The sequence below is a fragment of the Rhinolophus sinicus genome, linkage group LG02 (genome assembly GCF_036562045.2).
Source record: "Rhinolophus sinicus isolate RSC01 linkage group LG02, ASM3656204v1, whole genome shotgun sequence".
NCBI classification, from domain to species: Eukaryota; Metazoa; Chordata; class Mammalia; order Chiroptera; family Rhinolophidae; genus Rhinolophus; species Rhinolophus sinicus.
The window spans coordinates 72,620,217-72,638,927 of NC_133752.1; the positions used below are offsets into that span (position 1 = coordinate 72,620,217).

Consider the following 18,711-nt stretch of genomic DNA (forward strand, 5'->3'; position numbering starts at 1 on the left):
TCAATACATGTCTTTTATTGTGCCTTCAAAATATCACAAAGTTCAGATTCGCTCGGTGTCTTGACGTCTTGGTGCTTCTGTAGCTGGACAACTGTAAAAAGAAATAAAAATGCCTGTAAATCTCCATCCATACCCTTGCCCAGAAAAGGCCAACTTTAATCTAAAATATACTTTATCACTTACTGGTTCATATTAAAAACATGCATCAATCCCATCTTATTCTGCCAAATTTACTGTTTCTGATGCAATTCTTTATTTTCTGCCACTACAACGCTAATCTAAGTCTGTTAGTAAATTGAGACACCCAAATAAAGCAGTAATAAAACTTAAGACCTACCTTACACCTTATTCATCAGCCTGCTGAACTGTTCCTTTTTCAGAAACATAGATACCATCCAAAAATTTTCTGATGTCCTTGTTTTTAACTGTTGTGGCTTGTTGAATCAAAGCAGCTTTAAGAGTGACAAAGATAAGGCAATTACTTTATCAGCCAAACCTACCTTAAAAAGAAACTTATTTTAACATAAATATAAAAAATATTTTACACTTAGAAAACCTGAATCTTTGGGATAGTTTTTGATTTAATTTCCACAATACAAAAAAGCTCCCAAAATGAACAGCATGCATTCAACTACAAATTTACACAAAATTTTGTAGGAATAAACACACGAACCTGAATTTGATACAAGTTCAATGTCATTTCCTTCAAGAATTAACTCATCTTTCTGGGCTTGAGATACAGAACAAGCAACACCTAAAAAGAGAGAGGGCATTTGCATAGTGTCAACATGAAATCGGAGGAAATACTTAATTTAAAAATACTTAAATAGCAACTTATGCCCTTTAAAATTCCAGATTAAATGAAATGTCTCGAGTTTTGGTTTTACAGGATCTGATTTATCTAGTCTGAAATCTTGTATTTCTGCTTAAATGAATGTGTTACAGACTGTAATACAATTAAGGAGTTTGAGACAATGATGGTATTCAGCCAGTGTGATTTAGCTAAACAAAGCTTGCATCGTTTATTTCTACTGTTCCTGTAGAGCCATTAAACTGGTACTAAAAATCGCTTCCTCCTCACTTCCCCCCTCAATGGAATAAAAAAGCATCAAGCATTCAACGTTAAAATTTTCTAATGCTTCAGTGTTAACTATGTAGCAGACAAGAACTGTTTCATGTGCATTTCAATTGTAACTCACTTAATCATAAGATGTTCCTAATTTTACCAATGAATAAAATGAGCTACATAGAGGTGATTTGCCCAAGGTTGCTAATGAGACCTGTGAACTGAACCTAGTCAGTCTATGCTATTAACCACCATTTAAATGGTCCTTTTTAAAAAACACAGCTACCATGCTCTGCAACTACCCAACGTGTATATATATAAAAAAAAGCCTTCAGGAACCGCAATTGGTATGTAAAGCCTTCATTAACACAAAGTTACTATAAGTATAATGAAAACAGACAATTCTGAAATTAATCTAGTTTCATTTATAGCCAACCCAAAACACAATGTCTCACAACTATAAAGGAAGAATTTCTGAATCTTATCTGAAGGTATGCACATACCTGACCTCATCCGAACCCTGCGGATGTACTTTTCACCCAAGAAATTTCGGATTTCAACAAGAGAACCATTCTCCTGAATAACGACGTTGATGGGGAAGTGAGCATACACAGACCTCATCTTGTAACGGAAGCCCTATGTTAAAGTAAATAATTATCGATGTTGAGAAATTTAAAAGACAAGAAATCCAGTTTTTAAACTTTATAGGGTGCTCACATCATACTTATTTAAAAATGAAACAGTCCTCACATAGCACTCACTGTCAAGATTTTATAACAACTGTCACCTGAACCAAGCGTAACAAAAATTTTATACACAAACATTTGTTTTCAGTGTCTCCTCGCTTAAGATTTATTTTAATTCTTAATTAACCGGAGGGACGACTGGTTAGCTCCGTTGGTTAGAGCACGGTGCTCTTAACGAGGTTGCTGGTTCAATCCCCACATGGGCCACTGTGAGCTGTGCCCTCCACAACTACACTGAAACAACTACTTGACTTGGTGCTGATGGGTCCTGGAAAACACACTTGAAATAAATAAAAGTTAAAAAAAAAAAGGTATTTTACTACCTCCTATAAGCCTACAGTAAACAATGCTAGCTTCTTCTTTTTTTTTAAAGGGGAACAGTGTTTCTCCAGGGCCCATCAGCTCCAAGTCATTGTTCTTCAATCTAGTTGTGGAGGGCGCAGCTCAGCTCCAAGTCCAGTCGTCGTTTCAATCTCAGTTGCAAGGGGCACAGCCCACCATCCCATGCGGGGATTGAACTGGCAACCTTGTTGAGAGCTCCCGCTCTAAACAATTGAGCCATCCAGCAGCTCCAATGGTAGCTTCTTTTAATAACACCAAAGCCCTTCATCTTGGGCATTAGACTAACGTTTACTGAGTTACTAAGGTAGGCCAGCCAGATGGCAATAATTGAGGATATCAAGGAAGGCAAGGATACCCTGCCTTCAAAGAACTTGGCTTGGGAGCAAGGAGAAACATGACAAGGTAGGGTTATAATGGAGTTAATTAAGTACAGGGTGCCATTATAGGGGTACTCTAGATAGGCTGAGTTTTAATGAACAGTATTTCAGCAAAGGCAGAAGCATAAATTTTATCTTAAAGGCTGGGGGGGAGGAAAGTTTAAAAAGAGAATAGTGACATCAACCATGCTTTTAGGGAAATGGACAGGGAGCTCAGAAATTAGATCCATCTTTTTCTATCCCTACAGGCCTTGGTGGTGAGGTATACCAACCTCAAAGCCTACCTTACATGCTACATTTCCTATTAAAAAAAGTGCATCCTGAAGAGATGAATCTAATTTTGTGTGAAAAACACCATCAACATACTAAGACCATCTGGTCTTTACTCACATTTAATCCTAAAGATAAGGATGCCAAAATTGAAAAATTCTAGATGTTCTAGAATTCAAGTATCTCAGTAATTACATGTTTTCTCTTCTCTGCAGTAGACGTTTCTATTGCATAAAGTGCAGCCAAGAAAGCTCCCCTTCCTAAACAAAGTAGTCTGACGGGTCTGCTTACCAGTGTAACACCCTTGATCATGTTCTGTACGTGACTACAGATAGTGCGAACAGTAGCCAGTTCCTTTCTATTTCCCCACCATTTGTCAACCCGAAGCTGTAAAAGAACAAAAACTTTAGCCGATTCTTTCCTGGAATAAGTAGGCTTGGAAGAAAACAAAGTAACTCAAAATTTTAGTATGTCATTATTAAAGTACATGATTTTCAACTGGGAAAATGCAACCACATATAAAGCCTTCAATAATTAACTTTCTATTACTTGTCACAGGAACACACTTTCACAAAGGAGTGACAACCCAGAAACGCTTATTTTTGTACAAGTTGCATCAAACTTCCTTTCTAGAAATCTAAAATACTCGGTTTAAAAGTCTACTGCCTCGTTCCTAAGATTCTTACAAAACAATCACGAGGAAAATAAACCTAACCTGTAATAGTATTAAGACCTGCCACTAACGATAACTACCAGTATTGAATTTTATAATCCACTCTACTCAGAATTCCGTTTTCAAACTTTGCTAAAACGCTAACACCAAAGCTAGCAACAATTTGGAAACCAAATTTAAACTAAAACATTAAACCTCTTTAATGTTTAAAGAACCAATTTTGGTGTTATTAAATCACAACTTTCCAAACATGCAATTAAGGTGTCAAAAAAAAAAACAAACAAAAACTCACCCTCTTCTTCTTCTTTCCAAGGAGACTGAGTTCTACATTGATGTGATTGAAGTCCCTCCGCAGGGTGCCTCTGGGGCCCTTCACAATAACTGTGCGTCCCTTCAGAGTGATGTCCACTAAGAGAGAATGCATTTGTAAGGCCTCTGAATGAGGTCAAAAACATGCAATACAGACGCAAAAAAAAAAAAAAAAGGCTAATTATTAAGTCACGTACCATTTTCTGGAATGTCCACAGTCTGATTGCTGAGAATGGTCTTCATCCTGAAATACAAACATTTGGGATAAGCAAGCGAGCGGAGGCTTGTTTTCCACCCAAGTACCCCGCCCAGAGCTTCTCTCCTACCGGAGACCGGCAGGCAAAAATCCCGGGGAAGGTAAAGGAAGACCGACACGGAGAGCGGCCGCCGGTGCGCTCTGCCCTGCAAGGAGCAACTACTAAGCGGTGTCACGAGGCCCGCCAGCCGGCGAACTCTCGCTCAGCGCAACCCTGGGAGCCCTATCAGGGAGGCGCCATCCCGGCAAGGCTGAGGGGCGGGGTAGGCCTAAAAGCCCAGCACAGGGGTCGAATCCCTGCGCCACCAAATGCATATGGCGCTCGCCGCGCAGGGGGACAACCAGGATAAAAGCTCCGAGAGCCACAGGCTCGCCGCTGGCTTTTCCGCGACGATGGCTTCAGATTCCCAGGGCCCACCAACTATTCCCACATCCTCACCTCGCAGTAGATTCAGCAAAGAGAGAACGTCTTTCGTCATCACGTTCTTGTAGCCGTAAGGGCCCTGCGTATGGCGTCTTCAGCGCGCGACGACACTAGGCGAAAGCAACCAATCGCAAGGCAGCTCAAGTTCCAACGGGTTAGTGGTGGCTCAGGGTCTCTGTCATAAACTATGCGACGTCTTGTCTGTCTTTTTCCCGGGAATTAGTGATCCCTCGACCCTGCGAGAAAACAAGAGAGGATGTCGCTACGCTGCGGGAACGTAGCCCGCTCCGTGCGGCCCCGGGTGAGCGGCGGAGCGAGTAGGGTGCAGGCGTGGGCTGGGGGCTCCCATTGCTTCAGAATGCCCAATAATAAGGCCAGCACTTACTGAGCCGTTAGTTCTATCCAGGCACCTGTTCTAAACTTTTTTCATTTAATTCTCCCTACTCACCCATGAGATGGAGTCTCTGGTATTGGTTAGTTTGTAAGGTTCTCTGGCCGGCACTGAGCTTTTTTTCTGCTTATCAATTATCTTTACCCTGCATTTTTTTGGAGCTCTATAGGAGCCATGAGCACCCCAAATTATTACTTTGTGTTGGGCTCTTACTATGTACTAGACAACACTCTGGACGCTGGGAACACAAACCTGTGCTCTAGGCTTTAGCGGGAGACGTGGACGACTGGAGTAACAATCGTGCAGCACCCTTTTTGAATTGTTGAAAGTTCTTTTGCGTTACATGTACTGATTCATGAATCTTATAGTATTTGGCCATCTTGTCACATTTGTATTCAGATCTAGAAGCCAATGGTTTCTTATGGTCAACAGATGTATACAACTGACCCTTGCACAACATGGCTCTGAATTGTCAGGGGGCGGTGGGGGGAAGGAGATCCACTTATACCCTTTTTTCTTTCCCAATAAATACCTGTACTGTTTTCAATCTGCAGTTGGGGAGTCCACATAGGGAGGGTGGACTGTATGCATTGATCTGCGCCATTTTATATAGGGGATTTGAGCATGCTTCGATCTATTTTGGGTTGTTTTTGGGGGGGCGGGGGGGAAGATAAGGGATATTAAATAGCTTAAAAGTAAATTTTTTCCAAGCCCTACTAAATGTCATGATAAACTCTTTAGGTATTTGGAAAATATTTATGCAGTCCAGTGAGAGCAGTAAGTTCCTTGACAGATAAAAAAAAGGAATTTTTGCAGAATGGACCAGACCTTCAAGATTTTGTATCTGGTGATCTTGCAGACAAGAGTACCTGGGATGACTATAAAGGAAACTTAAAACGCCAGAAAGGAGAACGGTAATTGAAATTTTGAGTTAATTTTAATGTCCCATTCCTTCATCATGCATTATTTTTAGATATAAGCAAGCCTTAGAGTATATTTTTAATCAGACTTCTTAAATTTAGCTTAAAGTCATTAGAGAGAAGTGATAACAGACATAAAACAGGTAAGTAGGTGAAATTGCTGGAATCCTTTTCTTTTTTCTATGCCCTTTGACAGTTTTCCTTCATCCTTCCTAAAACTTAACCCTCCTAATTTCCATCTCCTATTTTCTCTCCACCATCAAATTTCTTCAGAAAGTGAAGGTGTATTACCTTGCTGCTAGTCTATTAGACCTTGATAAACTTATCAGTTTTTCATTGTTACTGTTTGTTGATAATCTAACTTGTTGCTTCTCCTAATCAGTGAACTTATAACCTGTGCATACCTGGCCTTAATTTAAAAGAATGGTGAGGGAATCTCATGCAGAGGGCAAATTGTTTTGCTCTCCAGCAATTTCTAGATCATAAGTCGGTGGAAGTGAAGGGGAACCTTAAGCTACATAGTCTTCACTCCGAATTTTAGACTTTATCCATTTAATAATCATCACAAAATGTAGAATAGAAAGTAGAGCAGAAAGTACACTTGTGGACTCTCTCCTTACTCTGAACAAATACAGAATTTTTTGTTAGTATTACTTATTGGGGAATGAGATTTTCAAAACTTCCTTATTCTTTTATTAGGATGGTGTTACTTTATACCTTTGTAAAAGGTTCACTCAAGCATAGTGCCCTGTTAGATACAATTGTCAGTGTTTTCTGAAGTGTTTGAGCAAGCCTAAATTTGATTCTCTTCTTACTCCTATGGCAGAAATTATAAGAGTTAATCTTGGATTATGGGGGAAAATTTCTTAACTAGGAATTGTAATAGAGCAAAGTAACTTCAACGCTGTGCGATTTGTTAATGGATTGTTTTGATTTTCCTCAGGTTAAGACTACCTCCATGGCTAAAGACAGAGATTCCCATGGGGAAAAATTACAATAAGCTGAAAAATACATTGCGGAATTTAAATCTCCATACAGTAAGTTGTCAAACTGTTCAATATTTCTCTTAACCAAAAGCCATAATGTTTCTACATATGTGTAACTTAAAAATTAATAAAATACATATCAATAACAGCAAGGAACGTGAATAAAGATGTTTAGGATGCATTGCTATCAGTAATGGAAATATATTTAAAAGTCATTTTCTCTGCAACAGAAACAAAAAGTAACTATTTCTTAGCTTATTTAATAGTTAAAAAAAAGATTTTTCTGCAACTTAGGAAATGAGGGTTTATTTGTTTTATATTACAAATTAAGAACATGCTTGTTAGAAAGTATAATATTAAATGTGAAACATCATATATGCAATCCCAAATTTTAACCACATCACTTTAGTTTTTCAATATATATCTTTCCAGATCTTTTCCTTTGCACATGTAAAATATATACATTCATGTAGTTTTTAATACATACATTCATGTAGTTTTTATTTTAAAAATGGGATTCTAATATATGTGTGTGTGTGTGTGTGTGTGTGTGTGTGTGTGTGTGTGTACAGTTTGGCAGGTTAATAGCATTTTTGTATAGTGAATTTCTTCATAAATATGTTGTAAAGATGAACAGTGTAAAATGCCTGATCACTAATTTGTTCAGTTGGTAAATATTTACAACCTGATTGTATTCAGTTCCCTTTTACATACAGGTGTGTGAGGAAGCTCGATGTCCCAATATTGGAGAGTGTTGGGGGGGTGGAGAATATGCTACTGCCACAGCCACAATCATGGTAAGGCCAGCCTCAAACTCTAAACTTTTAGTCTAGAAACTGAAAGGAAATATTTTACACCTTTCTTCTAAAAATGTGCATTACGAATCTCTGATCAGATTTTTCATTACATATGAATTTATGAGAAATTGAAAAAAACCTGACAGCATAATCCAGCCTGTTATGATCTCACCTTCTCTGAACAAATCTCTTACCAATTCTTCCATCTGTCTAACAGTTAATCCTTGCTGCTTTGAGCTATCTTTTCTATTAATTTTTGGAAATGTTGCTTATGATTGCTTAACTTCTTTTCCCCCCCAAACATCAAGAATTTATTTTCCTCTTTCATGAGTCTTTCGGTTACCTGGGGTTCAGCTGATCTTCACTGGGCTAAGCTGGGCTCCAGGAAGTAGGTTGGATCCAGGTCTGCTCTACATAGCTTTGTTCTCCTTGACCAGCAGCAGTTCCAGGCATATTCTTATCATGGAGAATGGAAGGAGCACAAGAGGGCAAGCCAACCATCTATGCACATTTGAGGCTTCTGCTTGGTCATGCCTGCTATCATTCTATTGGCCAAAAAAAGTCACATGGCCAAGCCAAACAGTGGGGGTAAAGGTACAAGCTCCTCCTCCAGTGGGAGTGTCCTGTAAGTTACATGGCAAATGTTGAGATGTATAACTTTAATATGGTGGAGTAAGAATTGGGATTAACAGTGCAGTCTACCATAGTAATCCAGAGGGGTATGGAGCGTGAGGTATTAGGGTTAAACCTAAATTGTGTGCAACCAAAAGTTCATACTTGTCTGGAAATGTCTGATAAGCTGTTGAGTTATACCAGCAGGATGCTGTTTACATGAAGAACTGAGGATTCTTATGAGATAGAGCTCCTTCTGGAATAATACAGCGTCAACCAGGGAGCTTATCCAAGTTACACACCCCAATTCTTGAAGGAAGAAATGATTCTGAACACTCCATGATGGAAATCTCTGGTTTCACCCCTTACCTGGTCCCCTTTCCTGCTGTTGACTCATAGCTGGTTCCTGGGGAGAGTTCATTGTTTCAGTAAAACTCTGAGATGTTGGGCCTAAGTACCTCTGCTGTGAGTCCCCCTGTGAAAGAGTTAAACATAAAGGAGAGAAGGAGCTTTTCACCCCCAAATCACAACCCCTACTGTGGGGCTTTGAAACTCCACTGGCCCCAGAATATCTGTAATGGCTGCGCTTGGCAGGGGGCAGAACATGGTAGTGACCTGTGGCAGCAAAAGCAGTGTCTTGGAAAGAATGGTTCCCACAGAAAGCAAATTATTAACTTTTTAATGTGTTTTCTGTTTCACCTATTTAACAAAAAGGAGGTGTGGCTTGTGTTTAACTCTCACAGAGACCTTTATATTGATATGTTAATTAAATATTTTAAAATCATTTTTATTAATATTAAATAGGTACAAAAGAATCTTTATAACCTATGTGTAAGTTATAAAGAATACCAATACAACTGACACCCTGACACCCCCAGTTTAAGAGTAAAACTTGAGCATTATCTTTGAACCCCCCTGTGTATGCCTTGCTGGTCCCGTCCCCTTTCTTTTTCCCTTAACACTATTCTTAATTCTGAGTTTATCGGTTCCCTTTCTTTCCTGTTTTACCACATTACATTTTATTCCTTAACTGTATTGTTTAGCTTTGAATGTTTCAAATTTCTTATAAACAGAATAAAATTGTATTCATTCTTTGCAACTTTATTCTCTCAACGTCATATTCTTGAGGGTCATCTGTCTACTTGGTTTAAATTGTAACATCTCTATTCTAGTTGATGGGTGACACATGTACAAGAGGTTGCAGATTTTGTTCTGTTAAGACTGCAAGAAAGCCACCTCCACTGGATGTCAATGAGCCCTACAATACTGCAAAGGCAATTGCAGATTGGGGTCTGGATTATGTTGTCCTGACATCTGTGGATCGAGATGGTTAGTGTGTCATCATTGCCTCTTCCAGAAATTGGCTCTTATTAAGTTGTGACATCATGTTGAGCAGTGGACTCTTGTTTCTAGATATGCCTGATGGAGGAGCTGAGCACTTTGCAAAGACTGTATCATACTTAAAGGAAAGGTACTTCTTTTTGCATTGTTTATGTATTTGACTTTTTTTGACTGATATAAATTCAGGTTATTTAAGGTCTTTACCTTAAAGCAGTGGTCATTAACCTTTGGGGGGGGCGGTTATAAATCCTTCTAATAATCGGCTGGAAATTATGTGGTTTTTCTTCCAATAAAAGCATATTTGAACATACAGATTCATATTTGCAGAAATTTTAGGGACTCGGGCACAAACTTATCCTTAATCCATAGAGCCCCTGCTTCATATTTGAGTTAGTCTAAACTTTGAGTAATTTTAAAAGTATAAAACTGCAGTCTTCCTAGCACTGATTTTGAATAAGTCGTCATCTAGATGTAGTTAGGATGAGATAAGCTCCCACATTGTTAAATAAAATATGTAAGTCTTGATGTAGATTTTATCTATATTCATATGCCCTTGGAATTTTACCCATAATCCACATTTTCATTAATATTTTAATCTTAGCAATTTAAAAAGCATTTTAAAAGAACTTATGCTTATTTCCTACGGCTCAATGCTAGTCTAGCACCTAGCACACGTAGTAAATGTTTCAATGATTTTCCCCAATATTTTCTGTTTTTTTATAGTTCATTTTAAAAATTTGTTTGCAACCCACTAAATTGATTTCACAAACTAATGGATCTCAATCTGTAGTTAAAAAACAGTGAATTATAGGATGTGTTCTTTCAGCATCTCTTAATATCTGTGACAGTGTGTGTATGTGGTCCTTTATACGTCTGTTCTCTCAGAAAACAGCTCCAAAAACTTGGCAGTTGGGTTTGTGGAAAAATGTATCTGTCCCAGTCATTTCTACTGCTGTCCCAGGAAGCAGCTCAATGACCTAGTTCACATTTTAATGCTTGAATTTGCGGAGATAGCCAGAATATAAATAGGAAGCTTAACGTTTTGCTTATATTTCGTTTAAACAAAGCTTTCAACTTAAATCACTGAGGCATTTTTACTACTGTTCTGTTAAAATCAGAATTTTAGTGCCATCACCCGATGAGTTCAGAAGCAGCTTTTCTGTGGAGAGTAAGAATAATTGTATACAAGTAAAGAAATGACAACCAAGGACAACCTCCATGTAATAAAAATTTGTTTAAAAGTTTAAAGAAAAACACACATAGCGCTTGTGAAATATTTGTCCAGAGGAAGGGAGGTTGGCACCATTTGATGAATTTTAAAAGAAATCAAAATTAAAGCAATCAAATAATGTTTAAATTCACGTAAGAAATGTCCTGATTGCTTTCTAAAGAATAAAAATATATTTTATATTTAATGTTTTACTGTTTATATTTTAATTCCTTCTAAGCACTTTTATTTTTTTTAATACCTACTCAGTAGTTTAGAAGGCTGTGGAATCTCAAAATTTATTCTGATCATTATTTGCATGCAGATGTGCTTTAACCACTATATATTATTTAATGTTCTGGGTTTACTTGTGGATTTTTGTTTGTTTTGTTTTTCCATTTAACAGTTCATATATAAACATTTGTATGTTCCTGCTTTTCTTGTCAGAGTTCTACAGATGAATATGTTGAAACTGATACAGCATGAGTACTGGTGATTTCTATTTTGAGCAGCAGTTATATCAGTTCTTTTCCTCAGTTTGATACTTATCTTTTTTTCTCCTAGGAATCCAAAAATTCTTGTGGAATGTCTCACCCCTGATTTCCGAGGAGATCTTAAAGCAATAGAAAAAGTGGCTCTGTCAGGATTAGATGTATATGCACATAATGTAGAAACAGTTCCCGAGTTACAGAGGTGATTACACATCCAGAGGAATGTTGGCAGTTTAGAGGGTCAGAATCAGCTATATTTTCTCACTTTTTTTCAGGGGAGAACTTCGTAATTGATTTTTATAAAGTGAACTCTTTAAAAACATATATATATGTTTATTATACAAAAATGAAAAATATAGCCAAAGAAAAGAATGTAAATATCACCCACAATATTTCTGCCCAGTAATATTGATTACTAACATGTAAGTGTATTTATACATACATATTTATACATATGTGTATGTTTTGTTAAACATAATGAGAATCTTTTCTCAATAGTATATTACAAGTGCCGGTGAGTTATTTTTTCCAAAGAATAGTTTTCAAAGAAAAAATTACACAAAGTTAATTGCTTTGCTTGTAATTCTAAAAAAAATAGACCTTTAAAACGAATTTGGCACTAATATATGCAATAAACGATATCAAAGAAAAACTGGTATCATTCAGGTGTATTAAATCTTTTAAAAAGTAGACAGTAGGCTTCCTTACTTTTTCTAATAATTTTAGTAGTTAGGAATAATTACAGATTGTTAATCCACATCAATGACTATGTTCATATTTCAGAAAACTGAAAATTACTTTAGCCTAGCAAGATTAATACATTCATTTTACTTAATTTTAGTAGAGTATTTGGCAGTGGTTTTCTTAGCTTCTCTACACCATTCTGTGATGGAGAACTTGAAAGAAGTATGATAAACAACCATCATTTCCACTAAATCTGAACATTAGGGAATATAACTTAAATTCAGTAAATACTTTCAGAAAGTAATTACTTTCTGTGTTACCAGTTTTATGGTTATTTTTAAATTCATAAATTGGTTTCCTCTCTTTCCTGTGAACTGGTCTCTGATTAAAAATAACAACCACAACAACAAATCAATTACACAAAATAAAAGTGCATTTGAATTCAAGTAAATGCTGGTTTAACATCAGCAACTTTTCTATCCTTTGGTCCTTGTCCCCATTTCAGCCATGGTGGTTTGGCCCCTGTTGAAGCACACAGCCTGTTCCAGCCCTGTCATAGCTCATGATACAACCGCCAGTGGGTGCCAATTTCCCTGGTTTCACTTAAGAAACATTATCCTTTCCAGTGAAAATTCCAGAATCATAAGGGTTTTTTTTACCTAAAAGATGTTAATGTTGCATACTAACCAGCAGAGGGCAGCTTAGTCTTTAGAAAAGAAATGAACATAAAAGTTTCAGACCTCTGAAATGTGGGTTCGGGTTAAACAGCTTTTTCTTTGTTCATCGAAATTTTCTTCTCCTCTTCCCCTTCTGTCTTGACTACCCCTTGCAGTTACTCATTCTCAGCTTCACAATTCTATTTTTTTGAGTTATTCATAAATTGAATTACTTCCATTTTAGTTTTCTCTGCCCTAGGCTTGAAAGGCCTTAAAAGTGAACAGAGCTAGAGGGCCCCATGAAGCCTTATTTTCTATCCTAAAATAAGTAACATTGGTCACAAATTCTAACATTGAACCATATGATATAATATAATGTCCGAAATGTACTTTTCTGGCTATTAGGTTGCTTGCATAACTATGTCCTTAGTTGAGCTTGTTATTCTTGCTGACAACAGCCCTGCTGTTTTCAAGGAAAGTTCGTGACCCCCGCGCCAATTTTGACCAGTCTCTACGCGTACTGAAACACGCCAAGGAGGTTCGGCCTGATGTTATTTCTAAAACATCTATAATGTTGGGTTTAGGCGAGAATGACGAGCAAGTATATGCAACAATGAAAGGTAAAGAAATTGAAAAATGAAAATTCCCATTTAATTTGAGTGATAGTAGGAACAACCTCCCCCCACTTCCCGTTATACCGCCATAGTCTCAGTGAATGTGCCAGTAAGAACAAAATACAGTATGTGGTTATAAATAGCACCATAAAAAGGAAAGGAAGTGTGTTTTCTTAGAACTTTATGGAATAATGGGCAGGAAGCTCAGGATACGACAGTTGTATCCCATTTTATTCCCTACCCGTTTATTGAGTAAAGCCATGATTTTGTCAGTCATTGGACAATTTTTTAGAGCCATCCAGGTACCAGAAGCTGTGGCGGCACGGACAGTTCAGAGATGACTAAATCCAGGCCTTTCAGGAACAGCTTCCTTGTAGCATTGTTACATAACATGCTTTGGACTTGGCTGAATCTTAGTCCAATAAGCCCATTTGTGTTGTGATTCTTGGGCTTTTTAAATTTTTAAATATAAAAGCTTTACTTTACCTGAGGGTCCTTGGCTTTCTTGCAGTTATTTATTAGTTCAAAGAGTAATAAATTCAAATAGTTATTAAAAGCTGCTCTTTACCACAATATATATAGTTTTATTAGATTTTGATGTCAGAGATCAACTCACATTCCCCAGAGCATATCTTGTACACTAAGCAAAAGCCTAATACAATTTATAATATGGATCTTTTCAGGCCTTTCATATACTACTTCATCTTTTCTCGCTAGCAGACTTCTCCAGATACCTTCCACCCCCTATTCTATTTAGCCTTTATTCCATAGTATTGGAGTTGTTTGTCCATATATTAGCCCCATATGACTGTCTTAATTATTCCTGTGTTTTCAATCCTTACCATATTTCCTGGCACATACATTCCTTTGAATGGATAGCTATAGTCTTTTCCAACATCAGGATTATAGGCCAGGATAACATTCACGCTGTTCTGAAGTAAAATTATGTTTTGAAACATTATGCTTAAATCTGCAATTTTAGCATCATAGAAACATCTGCTAATGTAATGCATGCTTTTTTTCTCTAGCACTTCGTGAGGCAGGTGTGGACTGTTTGACTTTAGGACAATATATGCAGCCAACCAAGCGCCACCTTAAGGTACAGCTACCATGAGTTGCCAAATGTTTATTGGTAATTTGAATTAAATCTTTATTGTCCACAGGTAAGATTAAGAAGCTGCTGGATTTTTAGTAAAATGTTCCATATATATATTTCCAAGTTCCAATTTCCATTTTAATAGCTGCATAAAGCAGTTACATTGGCACTTAGTTGCTGCCCCCAAAATTATATGATTTATGTGAACCTACAGAAAAAAAAAATTAAAGTTGGAAAATTGCTTTCATATCCCCTTGGTGATCTTGTGATTTGTTTTAGAGTTATATGAGAGCCAGAGGTGAAGAAAGAAAGGTCAGTCAGTCTCCCTATTTTTATATTGGACATTTATTCATTCATTCAAGAAACTTTTCTTAAGTAGTGACCACATGCCAGGTACAATGCTGAGCAGAAGATGCAAGATGAGTAAGACAGTCTTGTCCTCAAGAATCTTATAGGCATGTCCTAATTTATATTATATAATTCATGCATATACCTGTTAGTCAGTAAAGGAATGATAGAGATAATCTCTGTAGATAATCTCATTTTCTTTCTCTGTCCTTTGGAATAGTTAATATAATTGAGAATTGCTGTCTTCCGTCCTCTCTAATTCCCTGTAATTATGCTCTGGTAGAGGGACCAGAAGGGAACAGTGAGGAGGGAGAGGAAGAAGCCTGGGGCGCCTGGGTAAATTAGGACATGAAAACCACCCTGAATGCATGGGTATAGATTTTTCTGTAGAATCAAAACAATTTGTAGAAATTCTAGAATCTATCAGAATTAATTCTTTAAATCTAGGTTGAAGAATACATTACTCCTGAAAAGTTCAAATACTGGGAAAAAGTAGGAAATGAACTTGGATTTCATTATACTGCAAGTGGCCCTCTGGTGCGTTCTTCATACAAAGCAGGTAAGTTAGACCACAGGGGATGGTTTTATTTATACCATAACTTTCCACATTAAAATTATAATTGTTGTGGTTGTCTTTGTGGAGGGGAGAGGTTTTTTTGTTTTTTTTTTCTGAAACACCCTTAGGAGATTTGTTCCATAAGGGTCATATTAAAGAAAAAATTTTTCTTAAATATAGTTTGTTCCTTAAATAAAGAACCTTGCCCCCCATACCCTCCATTAATAGCTCAGCTACTATAATGAAAGCAGAAGTCATCAGTTAATTCTATGTGTGGATTTCAATAGTAGGTTATTCAGAAATGACAAAGATCTGTCAAGCATATAACATATAATGGTTTTCTGGAAAATGTATATTCATTTGACAGGGATGTCAGTGGCATCTCCAAACTCCCAATTTCAGATCAATTTAAACCCTGAAAAGTATCTACTTGACAGCATTGCTGTTTGCACCATTATCTTTGTTTTTCTCCTCTCAGAAGCAACAGAAAAAAATGCTTCAGGTTATTTTCCCTATAGAAATTTTTCGTGTTTTTACTAGCTACAATGCTGTTTTTCAGCTTTGTAATTCTGGCTGTTGATTTGATCAGTAGTTTGAGCTGACTTATGAAAATAAAAGCCTTTTCCAATAAGTAAAAAGTCATGTGGTAATGGCCATCAAAAGGTCTATGAGAACATATCTGAAGATTGAATTTAATCTAAAGAAAAACAGTTATGATGTTTTTCTTGTCGGTTAAACTTAACAATTAAAATTTTTTAAAGAATATACAGCTACTTATTTTTTGGCTACATCTAAACTATGTTATTACTATTAATGATCTTTTAAATGACTTACATATTGGAATCTAAATCATAGATATATTTAAATTAGGCATAAATTATATTTGTAAAAATTAATGTTCAAGTATTAGTAATATTCAGTGTGTTCCTATAAAGAAATTGAAGACAGTTTAGTGAAGTAACAACTTATCCTAGTTACAAAACCCAAGAATTTGATTCAACATTGACTGACAGGGTGTGGGGACTTTGGAAACCTGTAATTATAAGTGATTTATTATTCTTCAAGTAGCGCTACTGGCAAGCTAAAACTATATATAAAGAACGAAAAACATCAGCTTCTACAGTGATTAAAGTAGAATATCATTTGAAAGGAGTTTTTATTTTGCAGGGTGTTTTTTAAAGAAAGTTTCTAATATTTATAAGGAACTGAGTTATGAACTTTTTAATAATGCTTTTTAAATTACCAGTAAGAGATCAAATTCTGGTATGTGGAGCATGAGACTCAGATGATGGAGTAGGATCTGATCGTGTTGGTTCTATCAGATTTAGATGAGATATGGAGCAGCACGGATTATTCTATCCATTACGTGGCTAGGTTATGAGCCTGGGGATTCTTGGTGATTGTGTACAGATAGGATAGTTGGAATTTTACTAATATATTAAGATGACAAAGAGAAGTTAATCAGACTGCACATAAAATCAGGCCTGCAGTGCTGACCTCTGCCAATAAGCACTGAGCCGTGCTGTAACAGTGACAGACTAAATGGAACCCTAATGACCTGAAAAGTGAATGTGTCCCTTCTAAGCAGCTAACACTGCATAGGCACACTTAGCAGGTGGAGAGAAAGCCCTTTTAAATGAAGAACTCTTACTTCTCTAGAAGGGAATAAGCTGAAGAGATTCCATCAGATGAGTCTGCTCAACTGCAATGAGGTCTGTTTTATAAACATCAGATCCAGGCTAATGTAACAGAATTGCTCTCTGAAATGAATTGTGCCAACAGCAATACTTTTGTCAATGATGAGGAATAGATAGTGTACATAAAGTGGAATAAATGTACAGAAGCAGACCCATAGATACAATGGGGTCCCTTTATAATACTGAGTTACTAGAAAAAATAATAGAACTGTAGTGATAACAAAAATTTTTTGAAGAATAATGATTAATCATTATTTTGGTGAAAACGGCCAGTGGGGATATGTGAGGTTAGAAAATTATTGCCATTGAGATTTGAGAAGAGAAATGTCTTCTCAAATACAAGTCTTCTTTAAAGGGCAACACTAAAGTATAATTATTCTGAAATTTATTAAAACTATAGGTTGATATTAATAATGTATTTTCATTTTTCCTTAATAGGTGAATTTTTCCTGAAAAATCTAGTGGCTAAGAGAAAGACAAAAGCCCTCTAATATTTAACAAGACATTCAAGATCAAAAGAATTTTAAAAACGTGATTCCAGTTGGTAACAGAGGTGGTGTCAGAATGCCTACACTTCAGTGGATGAACTCCAGTTTTTTGTTTTAAGAAAAATATCAATAAGCTATGCATATTTAATTATAGTAATTTGTCTTTTACCATATCTTTGTCTCAGTAAACAATTACTTGCTATGATGTAATCATAAAACATCTTTGTAAGAGTTTGCTGTTAGCAGTATAATTAAAAATATTTATATATTGGGGCTGCCGATTAGCTCAGTTGGTTAGAGCACGGTGCTGTTAACAAGGTTGCCAGTTCGATCCCCACATGGGCCACTGTGAGCTGTGCCCTTCACAACTAGATTGAAAACGACTACGTGACTTGGAGCTGATGGGTCCTGGAAAAAAACCACTTAAATAAATAAAAGTACATTATAAAATATATATATATATATTAAAAATTTGTAGAAGATCTTTAAGCCTCTGTTACCTATACATCATGACACAATTCATTTCTGAAAAAGAACATACTGTGATGAAACAATGTAATTAGAGATTGATCAGTTCACTCATAATTAGCATGTGTTCTTTGCATAATAAAACATTGAAATAATTTTAAAAGGCTTACAATTTTGAGTGATGTTTTTACACTGGCACGACTACTTTAGACCTGCAAAATAGTTTTACATTAATACTTGTTCAGGACCTCTGTGAAACCAAGACCATGGTGTTGTCCAAGACTGGGAAATATAACCTAAGAATAACAATATTAGTGCTCATAATAGTTTGCTACATCGCATGTACGCTCCCATTTATTCCTTTTATTCCTCATATCTCTCTGGTGGGGTGTTTGTACTATATGATAGTAATGACCTGAGGAAGGGATTTCTTTCCTAAGTAATAGGAACTTTTGACTTCGAATTCTGTCTTTTTACATCTCACAAAGGAAGTCTTTAGATGACTATACTGTAAAATATGTAATGTGGTAGCCAGTTTGGTTTTGAATTTTTAAATATGTGAACTATTATTTTTTCACAAAAATAATGCACAGCTTTGAAAATTAGTTAAATTTTAACTTGGGAGCCATATATTCTTTGACTCACTTTCTTTATAGATCCTAATAAATTTTGCTATGTAAAATTAACCCCATTAATTTTAATCTCTGGCAGCCACCCTCCCTAAAATCTATGCTTTCACAAGAATAATTAGACTCTGATTTTGTAACATAATCTGGATATTTTCTAATTTTGCACACTGGAGGGTAAATGCTAACAAAACATTTTAGCAAAAGAATCATTTTGTCAAATGAAATTTTCATGGAATCCCAATGTAAAATAAAATGGCATTTTCCTAG

General features: G+C 36.3%; 2 protein-coding genes across 4 annotated transcripts; one reads left to right on the forward strand and one right to left on the reverse strand.

The window, feature by feature from the left end:
• On the reverse strand, positions 1–4,506 carry RPL9 (ribosomal protein L9). 2 transcript variants are annotated; one of them, XM_019717569.2, is made up of 8 exons: positions 4,479–4,506; positions 3,981–4,027; positions 3,767–3,882; positions 3,093–3,188; positions 1,570–1,702; positions 674–754; positions 338–452; positions 1–91 (listed from the first exon to the last, which is right to left on the reverse strand). In XM_019717569.2, exons 2-7 carry the CDS (start codon positions 4,024–4,026, stop codon positions 346–348), a joined length of 579 nt encoding a protein of 192 aa, XP_019573128.1. In that variant the 5' UTR covers position 4,027; positions 4,479–4,506; the 3' UTR covers positions 1–91; positions 338–345. The 2 variants fall into 2 exon arrangements, with proteins under 2 accessions (XP_019573128.1, XP_019573129.1); XM_019717570.2 differs by lacking the exon at positions 4,479–4,506 and adding an exon at positions 4,110–4,465.
• Positions 4,507–4,604: 98 nt separating this feature from the next.
• Positions 4,605–17,978, forward strand: LIAS (lipoic acid synthetase). Of its 2 annotated transcripts, XM_019717567.2 has the most exons (11): positions 4,607–4,764; positions 5,596–5,768; positions 6,718–6,811; positions 7,477–7,557; positions 9,342–9,498; positions 9,583–9,640; positions 11,282–11,410; positions 13,023–13,168; positions 14,191–14,261; positions 15,054–15,165; positions 17,298–17,978. In XM_019717567.2, exons 1-11 carry the CDS (start codon positions 4,720–4,722, stop codon positions 17,348–17,350), a joined length of 1,119 nt encoding a protein of 372 aa, XP_019573126.1. In that variant the 5' UTR covers positions 4,607–4,719; the 3' UTR covers positions 17,351–17,978. The 2 variants fall into 2 exon arrangements, with proteins under 2 accessions (XP_074180670.1, XP_019573126.1); XM_074324569.1 differs by lacking the exon at positions 11,282–11,410 and having other exon boundaries at positions 4,605–4,764.
• Positions 17,979–18,711: the final 733 nt, after the last annotated feature.

Excerpts from the sequence above, each read along its gene's own strand:
- RPL9 (XM_019717569.2), bottom strand. The coding sequence starts at position 4,026 with ATGAAGACCATTCTCAGCAATCAGACTGTGGACATTCCAGAAAATG. Across the intron at positions 3,883-3,980 it reads TGTGGACATTCCAGAAAATG|TGGACATCACTCTGAAGGGA; the intron begins GTACGTGACTTA and ends ATTCTCTCTTAG. Across the intron at positions 755-1,569 it reads CAGGGTTCGGATGAGGTCAG|GTGTTGCTTGTTCTGTATCT; the intron begins GTATGTGCATAC and ends CTCTCTTTTTAG.
- LIAS (XM_019717567.2), top strand. The coding sequence starts at position 4,720 with ATGTCGCTACGCTGCGGGAACGTAGCCCGCTCCGTGCGGCCCCGG. Across the intron at positions 6,812-7,476 it reads GGAATTTAAATCTCCATACA|GTGTGTGAGGAAGCTCGATG; the intron begins GTAAGTTGTCAA and ends TTTTACATACAG. Across the intron at positions 9,499-9,582 it reads GACATCTGTGGATCGAGATG|ATATGCCTGATGGAGGAGCT; the intron begins GTTAGTGTGTCA and ends TCTTGTTTCTAG.